Here is a 16,633-nt window from a genome sequence, read left to right as displayed (position 1 = left end):
ATGAGCACCAAAATGAAGATATAGACGATAGGAAGATGGGTGGGTGGGTGGATGGATGGATAGATAGACAGATGAGGGAGGGAGATGGGGAGTGGGAGAGAAAGGAAAAGAAGGAAGAAAGGAAGGAAAGAAAAAAGGAAAGAAGGAAAGAAAGAGGGAGGGAGGAAGTAGGAAGAAAGGAAGAAAAGAAAGAAAGGGAGGGAGGGAGGGAGAAAGAAAAGAAGGAAAGAAAGAGAGGAGGGAGGGAGGGAGGGAGAAAAGAAAGAAAATAAAATAAGGGAGGGAGGGAGGAAAGGGAGGGAGGGAGAAAGGAAAAGAGAAGAGAGAGAAGAGAAAGGAAAGAAAGAAAGAAAGAAAGAAAGAAAGAAAGAAAGAAAGAAAGAAAGAAAGAAAGAAAGAAAGAAAGGGAGGGAGGAAGGGAGAAAGAAAAGAGAGAAAAGGAAAGAAAGAAAGAGAGGGAGGGAGGGAGGGAGGGAAAAAAAGAAAATAAAATAAGGGAGGGAGGAAGGAAAGGGAGGGAGGGAGAAAGAAAAGAGAAAAGAAAAGAAGGAAAGAAAGAAAGGGAGGGAGGGAGAAAAGAGAAAAGAGAAAAGAAAAGAAGAAGGAAAGAAAGAAAGGGAGGGAGAAAGAGAGAAAAGAGAGAAAAGAAGGAAAGAAAGAAAGAAATTGAGGGAGGGAGGGAGGGAGGGAGGGAGAAAAGAAAGAAAATAAAATAAGGAAGGAAGGAAAGAAAGGGAGGGAGGGAGAAAGAGAAAAGAAAAGAAGAAGGAAGAAAGGAAAGAAAGGAAAGAAAGAAAGAAAGAAAGAAAGAAAGAAAGAAAGAAAGAAAGAAAGAGAAGAAGAGGAAGGGAGAAAGATAGAAAAGAAAGGAAAGAAGGAAAGAAAGAAAGAAATTGAGGGAGGGAGGGAGAAAGAAAGAAAATAAAATAAGGAAGGAAGGAAAGAAATTGAGGAGGGAGGGAGAAAGAAAAGAAAATAAAAGGAAGGAAGGAAGGAAGGAAGGGAGGGAGGAAAGAAAGAAAGAAAAGAAAGAAAAAGAAAGAAAGAAAGAAAGAAAGAAAGAAAGAAAGAAAGAAAGAAAGAAATTGAGGGAGGGAGGGAGGGAAAAAGAAAGAAAATAAAATAAGGAAGGAAGGAAAGAAAGGGAGGGAGGGAAAAAGAAAAGAAGGAAAGAAAAAGAAAGAAAGAAAGAAAGAAAGAAAGAAAGAAAGAAAGAAAGAAAGAAAGAAAGAAAGAAAGAAAGACAGACAGACAGACGGGCGCTGGCTGAGATGAAGGGAAAGGAAGCTCAGCGTACTTGAAAAGGCTCCATTGGGCACCGGTTCTAAGCCGGTCCTGTACAGAGAAAGGAAAAACTACAATTCCCAGCAGCCTCCGGGGAGCCCTGTTGCTAAGAGACCGGAGGCGGGGAGTCCAACTGTCCGCAGCCGGATTTTTCTCGGCTCCGCAGAGCAGGAATCGCCACGCGGGGCTGCTGCGGAGGACCGGCTCCAAATGTGAGTCGGGGGCCTCGGTGGGGAGGCGGGGGCGCCTGGGGAGCTTCTCCGGGAAGAGGGGGCTGTTGCTGGCATGCAACCAAAGCAGGGGGGCGGTTCGCGTCCATGGGGGAGGGGGAATCGGGGGAGCTGGACGCGGGATCCCCTGGGCTTGGAAGGGTGGGGGCGGCCATTGAGGGAGGGGGGCGGTTGCTCGTGACGCGTGGATTTTGCATTGCCCCCCCCCTCCCCCGGAGCTGGAATTGAGATGCCTGGCTTTGCAGTTTCTTGTTCACAACAACCCTTTGCGGTAGGACTGCAAAACAGGACTGGCCCCAGGACCCTCAGCGACCTGGGAGGGGGGAGGAACCCGAATCCGGTCTGAGCCCTCTGCATTGCAGGACTTTGTGGGCTACACGGAGTTGTGGAGAGTTGAGCGGCAGACAAATTTAATAAATGGTGGTTGTTGTTGCAGTTGTTATATTGCATCGCGCGTGTTCAGTGTTGGCCGGATGTTGGGGTGGTTCCTTTTGAGTGGAAGGATCCTCCAGATGGCAGGATAGAAAGTTTGCAACTGTTTGCAATTTTCCCCTCTTCTTTGCATTTCCTCTCACCCTCCCTCCCTCTCTCTCTCTCTGTGTCCCTTGCTAAATTCGCTCAAGGGGCTGCATTCATGCAACCTGCTAAAACAATAAACGTACTAAACTAACAATACCAGCTAAATTTTCCTGAGCCACAAACTAGCCAACCAAGATCTCCCTGGATATTTGGAGAAGGAGGTTCAGCAAAACTCAACTGCTAGTTTTTATATTGACTGTTTTCTAGTATGATTTGATGGCTTATTGTACTCTATGACTATTATTAAGTGTTGTACCTGATGATTCTTGACTCTTGATGAATGTATATTTTATTTTTATGTACACAGAGAGCATTTGCACCAAGACAAATTCCTTGTGTGTCCAATCACACTTGGCCAATAAAGAATTCTATTTTATTCCTATTCCTATTCTATTTTATTCTATGTTCTCCTCTACATTCTGTTCTACTCTACTCTACTCTACTCTACCCTACCCTACCCTACCCTACTCTATCCTCTCCTCTCCTCTCTATTGTCTATATTCTACTCTACTCTACTCTACTCTACTCTACTCTACTCTACTCTACTCTACTCTACTCTACTCTACTTTACTTTATATTCTCCCCAAATTCTATTCTATTATAGCATGTTTTTTTATGATTGGGATGTATTGTTTATCTTCGTTGATTCGGTCATTGAGATCCAGAGGTGAAACATAAAAATGCACTGAAAAGCAGTGGTTCCCATTCTCCAGCACTGTTATTTCCAAAATGCCTCTGAGACCTAAATATTTGCCATATACTTCCTTACGAATCTTTAAAAAAAAAAAAGAGGTGAGTAACTGAAGGGCTTTGCTTGGCAATATGTTCCCCTGAAAAAGGACTAATACAGAAAGTCCTCATCTTACAGCAGTTTGTTTAGTGACAGAAGTTACAACGGCACTGAAAAAAGTGACTTATGACCGTTTCCCACACTTATAGCTGTAGGAAGTTAGCACCCACTCCTCTCCTAGAAAAATGAAATATCCTGGGAAATATTAAAAAGGCAGAATATTTCCCCTAAAAAGAGTAGAAACTCAGAAGAAGAAACTCACCTCAGAAGCAGAAGCTCACCCCCATCTTTGTTAATGGGTGGGCCATTAAGGCCTGGGTCAGTCTATTTTACATAACAAAGATCTACCTTCTTCAGGCAGACCCATAATAGGAATTGCCCAAAGCCCTTTCATTACATCATCATCCAGCAAGGCTCAACCAAGCCTGGCACTCAGGACAGCCTACAGAGTTGCCCCTGCATGGCCCCATGGGAGTCTGACAACCCATCAGAATACAAGCTCACATTCAAATCTCAACAGGGTATATAAGGGACTCTCAGCATCTCAGTCCTTCCTTCTTTTCCTTCATCTTGAAGCATGTGATCGTTCTTCCTTCTTTGGAGCTCCAAGCCATGTGGTCCTGTCCACCATTAAACCATCTTTCCAAACAGCCTCCATGTTTCCAGTGTCTTTTTCCACACTTGGGACTGAACCCAGAAGGATAGTTCTTCCAACAGGCCATTGCAGCATCCCCATAGTCAGGTGATTTACATTCAGATGCTTGGCAACAGATTCATATTTATGAGGGTTGCAGTAGGGGTTGTGTGATACCCTTTTGCGACCTTCTAACAATCAGGTTACTCCTTTAACCTCCGCAGGGATTCCCTTAACAAACGGGGCGAGAAAAGTAACACGGGGCAAAACTCACTTAACCAATTTCTCATTTAGCAACATAAATTTTGGGTTCAATTGTGGTTGTAAATTGAAGACTTACCTACATTAGCAGAGGTGGCAGAGAAAGAGAAATTTCTGCAGGAGAAAGAGGCAGGGAAGAAGAGGGTAGTTAGCACAAGTAGTCCTCAAACTATGAACATAATTGAGCCCAAAGTTTATATTGCTGCAACCGTCGTAAATTTGAACCAGTTGCCAAGCATCTATCTGGATTTTGATTACAGCAATAGCAAAAACACTTAGACTTATATATCACTTTGCAGTGCTTTTACAGCCCTCTCTAAGCGGTTTTACAGAGTCAGCCTATTGCCCCCAACAATCTGGCTCCTCGTTTTACCCACCTTGGAAGGATGGAAGGCTGAGTCAAGTCAACCTTGAGTCTGATGGGATTCGAACTGCCAAATTGTAGGCAGCTGGCTGCAGCAGAAGTAGCTTGCAGTACTACACTCTAGCCACTGCGTCACAGAGACTCCTCATTATGTGGCCATGGAGATGCTGCAACGGTCGTAAATGTGGAAAAATGTTCATCAGTCGCTTTTTTCAGTAACTTTGGTAACTTTGAACTGTTGTAAGTCAAGGACTACCTGTGCAGTTGTGCTTTCTACCTGCCTCATAGCAAACCGTAGTTGGGCAGGGCAGTTTTCCTGACTAACTGCAACCTAGTCTCAAGATTCCAAACTCCCCTTGCAACCACCAGCTTATCTGGGTCAACAGTCCTGCTAAATATTTAGTAAGATTTTTCTTACACCAGCGTAAAGTTTGCTTCCCCAGCAGTTTTCCCAGGTTGGAACCACCTGCCCTCAAACAACCCTTACAAAAGGGCCTCTTCCCTTCCCCTTTTAGATCCTTGCAGTCCCAATGATTTCAAGCCAAACAGCCTCCCAACTGCATGTTTGTACAGTACTTGGCTCTTAAAAACAGCCGTTTACCCTCCAAGCTGACAGAATAAACATCTCTTTGCTGGGCCTGGAATGAGGCCAAGCATTAATCCTCCTCCTCCTCTTCCTCCTCCGATAACAGATTACAGGTAACAGATAATCAGAGTTGGAAGGGACCTTGTAGGTCATCTAGTCCAACCCCCTGCCCAAACAGGAGACCCTACACCATTTCTGACAGATGGCAGTCCAATCTCTTCTTGAAAGTCTCCAGTGGTGAAGCTCCCACAACTTCTAAAGGCAAGCTCTTCCACTGGTTGATTGTTCTCACTGTCAGAAAGTTTCTCCTTATTTCCAGGTTGAATCTCTCCTTGTTCAGTTTCCGTCCATTATTCCTTGTCTGGCCTTCGGGTGCCTTGGAAAATAGCTTGACCCCTTCCTCTCTGTGGCAGCCCCTCCACTATTGGAAGACCGCTATCCTGTCTCCCCTGGTCCTTCTCTTCACTAGACTAGCCAAGCCCAGTTCCTGCAACCATTCTTCATATGTTCTACCCTCCAATCCCCTAATCATCCTGGTTGCTCTTCTCTGTCCTTTTTCTAGAGTCTCAACATCTTTTTTATAATGTGGTGAACAAAACTGGATGCAGTACTCTAGGTGTGGTCTTACTAAGGCTTTATAGAGTGGTATTAGTACCTCCCTTGATCTTGATTGTATCCCTCTGTTAATACAATTTAGGATTGCATTAGCTTTTCTCCTCCTCCTCCTCCTCCTCCTCCTCCTCCTCCTCCTGCCTCCTCCTCCTCCTCCTCCTCCTCCTCCTCCTCCTCCTCCTCCTCCTCCTCCTCCTCCTCCTCCTCGTAAGAGAAAAGCATTTGGCTGCTAACGCCAAAGCAGGCCTGATACAGTGCCAGCCAGCTATTGTCTTTATGCAAACTCAGGGATCATCCATGGCATTTTGCTTCTCCTAGGAACGCAGGGAAAATATTTAAAATTGGCTTTTAGGATGTTCCAAGTTCAGAGACTGCTGCTATTTTTTGCTCACTGTCTTTATGCCTACCTAGCTCCACAGGCAGCTTCCTGGTATCTGTTTATAGATGCACCCATCCCAGATATCTGCAATGAATGTATCTGCTCGGTGGAGACAGATTACCAAGGTTTTGATGTCTCTCTGCTATGTCGAAATGCAAGGCATGAACTTTTTACTTGAAAAAGAGGTTCACAACTGATTTGGTTCGGACCATTGCAGTGTAAACAGCCATTGGCATGGATTGTTTTAGGAATATCCTCACTTTAAAGAATGGTCCCTGAGTCTGTTATCAGGACGAGAGCTCGTGAATACTGGATTGAGCTGCATCTGGAGGACCACAGGAGTTTCATTTGCTATTCTGGGCATGACTATGACACATAATGTATGAATAATACAATAGAAGGGAAGAAAAATATATCTAATTGGTGCCTGACATTTTCACTCCTTAATAATACAGTGGTTGATGATGGCATTTTCTTCTTCTTCTAAACTTCTTCCTTCCAGCTACCCACTCATACATTATCCATGGTTCCATCCCAGACTTGGTTCTTGCTTGCAACAGATTCCCCCCAAAAGATGAGATTTTAGCCAATCCTGGTTAGAATCTACGAAGGAAGCTTGAGATGTCGGAAGGCCCCTCCAGGATCACAGGTCCCATTCCTCCAGATCCTACCCTGTGTCCGGATTACTACAGACGCCCACTATCAGGTCAGTGTCTGGTTGTGTCTGGAATACTTATGAAGTCTATTCACCGCAATGAACCTGTCCTCCACCTGCAGGTTGCATGTTTGTCTTCCTACATCAAAACTGATGGCCCAGGTTTGAGACCTATGCACTGAGTGACGGGGTGAGCTCCCTGCTCTTTGCTCCAGCTCCTGCCCACCTAGCAGTTTGAAAGCATGTAAATGCAAGTAGATAAATAGGTACCACTTCGGTGGGAAGGTAACAGCATTCTGTTGTGGTTCGCCAGCAGCCAGTGCAGATGGCAGCGGAATCGGACAGTGAGGAAGAAAGGGACCAGTCAAAGAGTCTGCAGAGGACTCGGACGAGGGCCCTGCGTCCAATGCAGAGATGGGGCCAGGACCCTCTGGGAGAGGGGTTCTGCCTCCAGAGCCTTTGGAGTCTGGCAGCAGCGAGGCAGAGGACCCAGGGGAGCCTGTTCCCAGTGTGCGTGTGCGCAGAGGTGCCAGAAGGCGAGAGCAGCTGAGACAAAAGGGGCGACTTGGGAGTAAGGCTGGGAGGTGATTGCCATAAGATATAAAGATCAGGCCAAGATGACGAAACCTTTGCAGGAAGCAAAGTAGTTCAATCGGTTCAGAATCATTCTTGAAGCTTTTTGTACTTCGGTTGTTTTTTTCTTGTACTTCGGTTGGTTTCTTTTCTAGTTAATTTGATACTTCTGTTTTTGGCAGCATTTCACAGAATTGAAAGGTGGGTGCTTATCTCGGGGGACTGTTTGAGATTAATTCTGGCTGGGAATGAAAACAATTCCCAGCGTTGCATTAAACTAAGTCTTGTTTTTAAAATAAGCGTGTGCGTAATTACAGTTTAGGAAGCCTTAGGTCAGACACGTTCCATTCAGTATGGCATATGCTGGCCACATGATCACAGAAAAATGTCTTTGGACAATGCTGACAATCCTGGTTTTCTCTTTTTTCTGTCTTTAGCACGAGGAAGGTTAGAAGGGAACTCCCTGAAATTGGATCTGCTCCCTGGCCCCATCCCGCCAGAGTTCAGCCTCTATCCTGGGTGCTACAGTGCTCGCTGCCCACAGCCTCCTCCACGGATTAAGCCCAACGCCAAGGACATCTTGGAGAAGGGACAAAATGGCACCGTAGGAGTTCTCCTGAAGCTAGATGAGATCTCCTTCTTTGAGGAACTGAGGCCCAAACGTAAGTGGAGCAGTTGCTGCCCGTGGATTCCACAGATATTGGTAGAGTTTTATCTAAGCTGACAACTGGTTCCTCAGACCTGCTTTTAACATCTGCTCTGTTGGAGCAGTTTATGGCCAGGGTGCCTTCAGAGCAGGGGTCTCCAACCTTGGCCACTTGAAGACTTGTGGACTTCAACTCCCAGAATTCTCTTGGTCTACGGAATTCTGGGACTTGAAGACCACAAGTCTTAAAAGTGGCCCAGGTTGGAGACCCCTGCTTCGGAGTACACCCCAAGAAGCCTTCTTTTTCCCTTTGGTGCAGGCAGGGATCACAAAGACCACGAGAAGGAGAACCTGAGGCGCATGAGAGAGATCCAGCGGAAGTGCCGAGAGAAAGAACAAGCCAGGCAGCTGAGCCAACCCAAACCCGTGAAAGCCCTGTGGAAGTCCCAGAAGTATGAAAACGTGGAATCCAAAGTCAAGGCAAAGTTGCAGGTACCACCGAGGCCGTTCCTTACTTTCCTTAAATTAATGCGGTCGAGAAACAATCCGGTGTACCAGTTCAAAAGCAGTAGTTCCCCCACCTGAGCAAGTATTCCAGATATGTGCATATCAACTCCCCAGGATTCTTGGCCACCGAATTGGTGGTTTGGGTTAAGAAATGTGCAGCTGTTGGGGGTCCTTGGTGTTCTCGGAGCTCGGTTGTTTCCTTGCAGATGTTTCATTACCCAACTAGGTAACAACCACCAGTGCTAGAAGAGAGTGGGGTTTGCCCTCAATTTATATTCTAGTGGTTTGCCCTGTCAGTGTTGGTGGGAGTGTTCGTGGTAGTTCCCTTGATGAGGTTTGATGTTAGCTTGTTTGCCTAACTTGGTCATTCCTTGATTGTGGTATCTATGGAGATTCTGAGTCGTCCAGGTCATAGTTGTCCCAAAGGTGATTTTTTTCTGGACTTTCTTTGAAGACGTTTCACTTCTCATCCAAGAAGCTTCTTCCGCTCTGACTGGATGGTGGGGAATGGAAGGATTTCCACGGGTTAATTGTTCTAACTGTCAGGAAATTTCTCCTTAGTTCTAAGTTGCTTCTCTCCTTGATTAGTTTCCACCTGTTGCTTCTTGTCCTGCCCTCAGGAGCTTTGGAGAATAAGGTGACCTGTGGCAGCCTCTCGAATACTGGAATACTTCTCAGTAGAGACCTGCTGATCTGAAATATTTGTTTATATAGTAATATATAATAAATACTCTATATTATAAGTAAAATATAATGTAGTTTTCTTGTTAGATAAGGATATTATCATCATCATCATTTAACGACCCCATAATCCCTTGCGGGGTGTAGCCTGGGCAACTGAATGGAGCTAGCAGAGCGTTTATTGGCCGGATGCCTTTTCCTGTCACCAATGAGGAGTTTTGTTCAGCAGATATATTCTCATTGTGCCTCAGAGAGAGAAATAACTGCCTCTACCTAGGATCGAACTCACAGCCTCCTGATTGTGGGGCGGGAGCTCCACCTCTAGGTCACTGCACCACTCTGTTAGATAAGGATATGCCCGTGATGGCGAACCTATAGCCTATGTGCCGGAAGTGGCACATAGAGCCACTTCTGCCGGCCCGCGAGACGTCGCCCGGAAGAGCCCTACTGCGCATGTGCACACACACCCCCCACCACCCAGCTGATTGTCGGGTATCTGCTACACACATGTGCAGAGGCATTTGGCACGTGGGGGTGTTAGCCATCACTGGGATATGCAGTACTTCCCCCCAATCTTTTCTCAAGTACCTGTTCCTTCTCTTTCTGGGCTTCGCAGGAGAGTCCCAGCCCACCACATCCAGAGGCCCAGAAGTTCCTGAGAGCCTATTCTCGCTGCGGCACAGGAATTCATCCACGCCGATCTCCATCCCCGAACCCTCCCCAGTTGTGTGAAATGGATCCAGGAGCTGCCCCGGCTCAGAATGGGAATGGCAAGGTGCGTGTATGTGTGTGTGTATATACATATACAGGTAGTCCCTGACTTACAACCAGAGGTGGGATTCTACCATTTCGCACCTATTCGCTAGAACCGGTTGTTAACATTCTAAGCAGTTCGGAGAACCGGTTGTCAGAAGAAATTACTGGCCTAATCCTGTAAGGAAGGCAGGAAGGAAACATTCTGGTGTTGCTTACAGAAACTGCCTCTCCGTTAACCCTTATTACGTTCTTGGCAGGACTAGACTTCCTGTCTCAGGAACTTCTCTGGAGTTTTTTCCCCCTCCTTTGCTGGTACTTTGCTTGTGTGGAGTGGACCATTCAAAGTTACAATGGCACTGGAAAAAGTGAGTTATGACCATTTTTCACACTTACGACTGTTGCAGCATCCCCACAGTCATGAGAGGCTAGGCGAGGAGATGCGTGTCTCGATGTGAGTGATATTGAGTTGGCCACACCCAGCCAATAACATGAGCACCAAGCCATGTCCACCCAGTCACATGACCACCAAGGCACGCCCACCACCTAAGCCATGCCCACCGAACCGATTGTTAAAAATTTTGAATCCCACCCCTGCTTACAACACTTCATTTAGTTGACCGTTCAAAGTTACAACGGCACTGAAAACAGCGACTTAGGACCGTTTTTCACACTTCATGACAATTTCAGCACCCATCCCTTCCATCAAAATTCAGATGCTTGGTTTTAGGTAATAAAAAGTTAAAATGATTAATGGGATTTAAAAGGGGAGATAATCAATGAATATGTAATACTTAGAGGCAGCACACGTAAATGGATAATTTAGGGGGGGGAATTATTTCTTGGAATGATTGTATCAAATGGGAATTCAAGATGAAACATGCAAATGTGACAGTTAAAAGTATTAAAGTATAATAATTATGAAGATATCAGAAATATTGGTGAATTAAATAAGAGGCAAGCATTTGGAATAATACAATAAAATAGAAAATGTATAAAAGCATTGTTAAGATAAGTTGAAAAAAAACTGAATATGTAACTATAGTCATATTTGTATGTAAATGTGGAAACCTGTAATCATGCTGTTCACTAAAAAGAGATGTTTTTAATATGTGAAAAACTGAAATAAAACTTGTTTTTTTTTTAAAAAAAAAATCGGATGCTTGGCAATTGGCTCGTATTTATGACGGTTGCAGGATCATGCAGTCAACTTTTGTCACCTTCTGACCAGCAGAGTCAACAGGGGGGGAGCCAGGTTCACTTAACAACCGTATGACTAATTTAACAACTGCAGTTTGTAGCAATTCACTTAATGACTGTGGCAAGGAAGGTTGTAAAAACGGGGCAACATTCACTCAAATGTTTCTCTTAGCAGCAGAAATTTTGGCCTCAGCGGTCATGAGCTGAGAACGACCTACAATGGGGAGGGGAGAAGAAAATAAGAGGCAAGGAAAATATGAGGGATTTGAATCTGACTAGATGTTTCTGAACTACAGTTCCCAGCTTCCCTCACCGTTGACAGCTAGGGATGCTGGGAGATGTAGTTCCACCTCTGCAAAACATGGCAAAAAACAGGACCTGCCTCTATCCTGAGTTTGCTCTGTGGCACCGTTATGGGAATTATGCCTTGGCCCAGTGGATGGATCCAGCCATTTCGGGGTTGCCATCATCCAGAAGCTCCCTGCTTGGTATCGTTGCCTTCCGTTGTGATTCGATGGCAGCGGGTGAGGACGGCTGAGGTCTCGGAGAGCGAGGACTCGGATGAGGGGCCTGCGTGGGATGCAGGGATGGAGCCAGGACCATCAGGGAGTGGAGTGCTGCCATCGGAGATTGTGGAGGCTGGCGGCAGCGATGAAGAGGTCCCTGAGGAGCCTGTGCCCAGTGCGCACAGGGCTGCTCGAAGGAAACTCGGGAGTAAGGCTGCAAGGTGATGGCTCCTCCCTTAAGGGATAAAAGCCAGCCTGAGAGACTGGAATTCTTTGCAGGAAGCAAAGAAAGTCTTGCACTTCAAGCCTTGTGGAAGTTCGGACTATCTTGGTTGGTGTTTGAAGACTTTGTGTTTGGAATATTTCTTAGTAACTTTATCTGGTGTTTTTGGCAGCCTTGCACAACCTTGGCAAGGCTCGTTCTTATCAGAGACAATTAATTTTAATAGCCTTTTAACGGTGATTGAACGGGAATTCGCAGAGAAGCATTCAAGGGCTTTGCTTTGACCTCTGTTTGGCGTTTGTCTCCTTGGAACAAGGTTTGGGTCAGAACACTCTTTCTTTCTTTCTTTCTATTCCAGGTCCCAGAGAACAGCAGCAAAGTGGATTTCGTCAGCCACAACGCCCACAACGCGAAACGCACCTCGATGCAACGCTCCCGCTCCCTGCAGTCAATCCACAAAGTCCTGGAGCAGAAGCAGAAGGATCTGGAAGAGTACAACACCAAGCAGAAAGGCCACGTGCCCCACTAGTAAGCTCCCCGGGCTGGCTGAGGCCATACGGGCTGCAGGCCAGCCTGTCTAGAGGGTGGCAGGTTGGGAACGGCTGTGCTGCCCTTGGGCAGAGGGCAAGCGGCCGCCTCCAGGAAAACTCAGAGCGCCACTCCTCTCCGGTACTTTCAATGGCCCAGAGCGGGTCAGATTCAGCTTTGGAAACATGTATTGGCAAACCAGTGGAGGTGGGATTCTTCTGGTCTTAACAGCCTGCTTTGCTATATCGGTGCAAGAAACTAAAATCTGTATTTTTGGATCCAGTTTCAGAAAGGTGCTTTAGATTAGAATAGACCGAACATTTACTTGTAGTTGTGACCTCCACTGAGTTCCATTGCTAAAAAGGCTGGGTTGATGACCATGCCAGAAAGAGAAAGCATTTTGGCTGGGAAAAGGATTTTCTTCCTTCCTTCCTTCTTCCCTCCCTCCCTCCTCCCTTTCCTTCCTTCCTCCCTCCCTCCTTCCCTTTCCTTTCTTCCTCCTTCCCTCCCTCCTTCCTTTCCTTCCTACCTCCCTTTCCTCCCTCCCTTTCCTTTCTTCCTCCTTCCCTCCCTCCTCCCTTTCCTTCCTACCTCCCTTTCCCTCTTTCCTTCCTCCCTCCCTCCCTTCCTCCTCCTTCCCTCCCTCCTTCCTTTCCTTCTTCCTCCCTCCCTTTCCCCCTTCCTACCTCCTTTCCTTCCTACCTCCCTTTCCTTCTTTCCTCCCTCCCTCCCTCCTTCCTTTTCCTTCCTTCCTCCTTCCCTTTCTTCCTCCTTCCCTCCCTCCTTCCTTTTCTTCCTACCTCCCTTTCTTCTTCCCTCCTTCCCTCCTCCCTCCTTCCTCCCTCCTTCCTACCTTCCCTTTCCTTCCTTCCTCCTTCCCTTTCCTTCCTTCCTCCTTCCTCCTCCTCCCTTTCCTTCCTACCTCCCTTTCCTTCTTTCCTCCCTCCCTCCCTCCTTCCTCCCTTTCCTTCCCTCCTCCCTTTCTTTCTTTCCTTCTTCCCTCCCTCCCTCCCTTTTCCTTCCTTCCTTCCTTCCTTCCATGTGGTCTCCGCTTTATTATTCTTATAAGTGACTTCCACTTTTCTGCTCTATGTAGCCTGATTGAGCGGAAGGACCACTGGCGTAAGGAAGCGGAGGAACGCCTGCGTAACACACCTGATCCTGACACGCCACCTGGCCATGCCATGATGCCCGAGAACCAGCGCCTGGAAACCCTCAAGAACCTGAAAGAGAGTAAGAAGGATGGAGATGAAACCCTCTGAAGCTGCCTTCTTATAGGCTTCACATACACACACACACACACACACACACACACACACACAGAGAGGATAAGGAAAGCACTAGGGGTTATGCTAAGGATAGGATTAGGTTCCAGGTGTTCCTTTCTCCTCTTCCTTGCCTTACTGAGTTTTTAATCTCTTGGAATTTAAACAGAGGGTGGATTTACTCTTAAGATACAAGGAAGGTGTTTGTGGCAAACTAGATTTCTCAGAATCCTAATGTTACCTTATAAGCATCCCAGTATTATCTTAACAAGCAACCAAGGATTGGTCTCATGCGTTGTGCTGAGCCATGATTCATGTAATCATGGCTCATTGAACATCACATCTTGCTGGCTAGTGGTATGCAGTACAACAGGGTAAACCATAAAACCAGGCTCCCAAATCCAAATGGCTGAGTTCACACAACCAACGACACTAGAACCAAATAAGCCCCAGTTATGGCTTGGCGCAACATGTTGAATAGAATCAACTGGAGTCACTGAAGGCTGTTAGAATTGTCCACTGATGGTGCTTCTTTTTCTTCCCCATCTCTTCTCTGTAGGCCAAGAGAAGTTCTTAAAGGAGCTCCTGTTGCTTCCCATGAGAGTCGATACCCTGAGTGTTCACACCCGGCGTGTTTCTTTAGAGAAGAAGCTGTCACAGATCGAAGAGGCCCTCAAAATCTTCTCCCGACCCAAAGTCTTCATCAAGTTGGACTCCTAAGCACAGAGGCCCTCTTGCCTTTGGCCTCTCCAGCCTTGTGCCCTCAAATCACAGGTGGCTTTGCTTCCTCACATGGTGGTTCCCGCAATGTAGGGTTTGTCTTGTTGCGTTGTCCTGATTCTTCTCAGCATGGGGAAGCAAATCCATGTGTCTAGGACAGGCATGGGTTAACGAGTGCAAGCAGTAAGGGTCAAGACCTGGGATGATGGAACCCAAGAGCTTCTGATGGGCCAAGAGAGCCGTTTCCAAAATAAATCTTCTCAAGAAGATCTTCTCCTTCAAGCAGAGGGAAAGTTGTATTATTATTATTTTTTAAAACTACATATTCTCAGCGAGTTTAGAGGAGTATGTGCATTTTTAACTGAAACGATTGGACTGTTTTAAACAAATAAAGCATGTTTTGCAAGCAAGCTTGTAAGTTGAAAGTTGTGAGGGCCTTCCTAAGCAATTCTGAACGATTCTTCAACATTGGCCGTGTCAAGTCTTTTTATTTTCTTCAATACATCAAAAAGGTTGCCCTTAAATTACAAATTTCAGTTAAGATGATTTTCTCCTTTGAAATAACTTTCCAAAGTTTGTTTGTTTCTTCCTTCCTTCCTTCCTTCCTTCCTTCCTTCCTTCCTTCCTTCCTTCCTTCCTTCTTTCTTTCTTTCTTTCTTTCTTTCTTTCTTTCTTTCTTTCTTTCTTTCTTTCTTTCTTTCTTCCTTCCTTCCTTCCTTCCTTCCTTCCTTCCTTCCTTCCTTCCTTCCTTCCTTCCTTCCTTTCTGCAACTCACCATGGCCAACTCGCCACCACCAACTTGCCACGGGACCAGAGTTACACTAATATTACAAATAATAATAATGGTGGAATTGAATCATGAAAGAAAGGATGCAAAAAGGAGGGGCAGAACGAAACGTGAATGACAAAACTGTTAAATATTTATTTATTTATTTTAAACCATTAGATCGAATGGTTAAATTAAATTGTCCTGCTTGCAGGTTGTCCCATGGGAAGTTGGAGGCGGGGAGTTGGCTGCATCAAGGCCAGTTGTCTCCTTCGGAGCAAGAATGGTGGCTCTGGATTTCTTGGCCAAATTTTAACATCTTTGTTGATCTGGTTTGCGCTGCCCTCTACCGAGGGATCCAAGAAATGCTTCACTGCCCAGGAAGGACTACAACAAGCCAAGGGTTTATTTTAGGGTTAGTGTGACCTTTGGCAACTATGGCATGACTTAAGCTGGTTGGGCAATTCCGGGTGTTGAAAGTCCCACAAGTCTTCAAGTGGCCAAGGCTGGAGACCCCGGTCCAGATAATCCTGTATCAGTAAGTTATTTGGATGCACTGAAACATTCAGTGCTTTGAGAAGTTAGTAATCTGCTTTAACTATCTGCACTAAAGCACTTTTAATCTCTTACTGTAACGCAGTACAGGTAACCACCACAGTCGGGACCAGAATTTTTGTGGCTAGGAAGGTCGTGGTCAAGTGAAAGGGGCCCAATTTTATGACCTTTTTTTGCCACAGTTGTAAAGCAAATCACTGCAGTCCTTAAGTGAATCATAGGATGGTTAAGTGAAACCACCGTCCCCAGGCTGGGAAGGTCATAATTGGGGGGTCACATTACCCCGGGGCACTGCCACTGTTTGCCCAGCCCCTGAATTTGGATCGTGTGATAATGGGGGATGCTGCCACCATTGTGTGAGGATCCATTGTGAGTTGTTGTTGTTTTTCCCCAGTGCCGTCACTTCACTCGCTAAACCAAAGGTTGCCAGTTGAGAACTAGAGAGATAGAATTCTTTATTGGCCAAGTGTGATTGGACACATGAGGGATTTGTCTTGGTGCAAATGCTCTCAAGTCTATCAGAGATGCTGTACGATTCCATCTGATCTCTTTGCCTTCCTTAGCAAAACGTAGGTGTAGCCCCTAGATCAGCAGTCAGCAACCTGCGGCTCTGGAGCCACATGTGGCTCTTTCGGCCCTCTGCTGCGGCTTCCTGTCAGCTGATCCCACCCCTGGCTGGCCCCTCCTCTCCCCTCCCCATCACTCCTTGCCTGGCCTGAGAAGTTGAGGGTGATGGCAGGGGATGGAGACTCGCTCCATACTCCAGAGCAGGAGGTGACTGGCTGGGAGCAAGTGACCTAGAGTTGGCCACGCCCACCCAGTCGCAGCAGTTGTTAAACGATTGGCTCCCGGTGTTTTCTTTTTTGTGGGAAACGGGTCCAAATGGCTCTTTTGAGTATTTAAGGTGGAAGACCCCTGCCCTAGGTGTATAGTGCTAAGGCAGAAGAGCCCTCAAAACATCACGGTCCCTGTTCCTACACATCAAAGAGGTGCAACTCTTTGCAGCCCCACACAAAAGCCAGGGGCACAACTCCCGCTGTCTTTGCAGACATTGCCACCGAGCTGTGGTGGACTTGGTCCCCTCCGCAGAACGAGAGAACTTCGGTCTTCCAAGGGGGACGTCAAAACAGTCAAAGTTTCAGGCAATGGAATTTTTTTTTTTCCTGGGTAGCTGAAGACCAGTGGGTCAGTAAGCTTGGTACCAAATGTGGCATGTATACCGAATGCTAATTTGTGAACATTTGAAATAACACTCATCGTTTTGTTACATCCTAGCTGCTTAATAGTTCTTTTCTGGAGCACTGCTAGGCAGCACAAACGATGAAAATGCTGGAGA

General features: G+C 46.3%; 1 protein-coding gene across 3 annotated transcripts; it reads left to right on the top strand.

The window, feature by feature from the left end:
- Positions 1–1,400: 1,400 nt before the first annotated feature.
- ENKD1 (enkurin domain containing 1) lies at positions 1,401–14,401 on the top strand. 3 transcript variants are annotated; one of them, XM_087971549.1, is made up of 8 exons: positions 1,401–1,496; positions 6,222–6,425; positions 7,385–7,609; positions 7,913–8,085; positions 9,398–9,556; positions 11,822–11,991; positions 13,088–13,224; positions 13,816–14,401. In XM_087971549.1, exons 2-8 carry the CDS (start codon positions 6,341–6,343, stop codon positions 13,974–13,976), a joined length of 1,110 nt encoding a protein of 369 aa, XP_087827675.1. In that variant the 5' UTR covers positions 1,401–1,496; positions 6,222–6,340; the 3' UTR covers positions 13,977–14,401. The 3 variants fall into 3 exon arrangements, with proteins under 3 accessions (XP_087827675.1, XP_087827677.1, XP_087827676.1); XM_087971550.1 differs by having other exon boundaries at positions 1,407–1,498; positions 6,284–6,425; XM_087971551.1 differs by lacking the exon at positions 9,398–9,556.
- The last annotated feature ends 2,232 nt before the right edge of the window (positions 14,402–16,633 follow it).

The sequence above is a fragment of the Notechis scutatus genome, chromosome 9 (assembly GCF_049901735.1).
Source record: "Notechis scutatus isolate UNSWTSFEM ecotype Mainland chromosome 9, rNotScu1.2, whole genome shotgun sequence".
NCBI classification, from domain to species: Eukaryota; Metazoa; Chordata; class Lepidosauria; order Squamata; family Elapidae; genus Notechis; species Notechis scutatus.
This window is presented reverse-complemented; position numbering and strand designations above follow the sequence as displayed.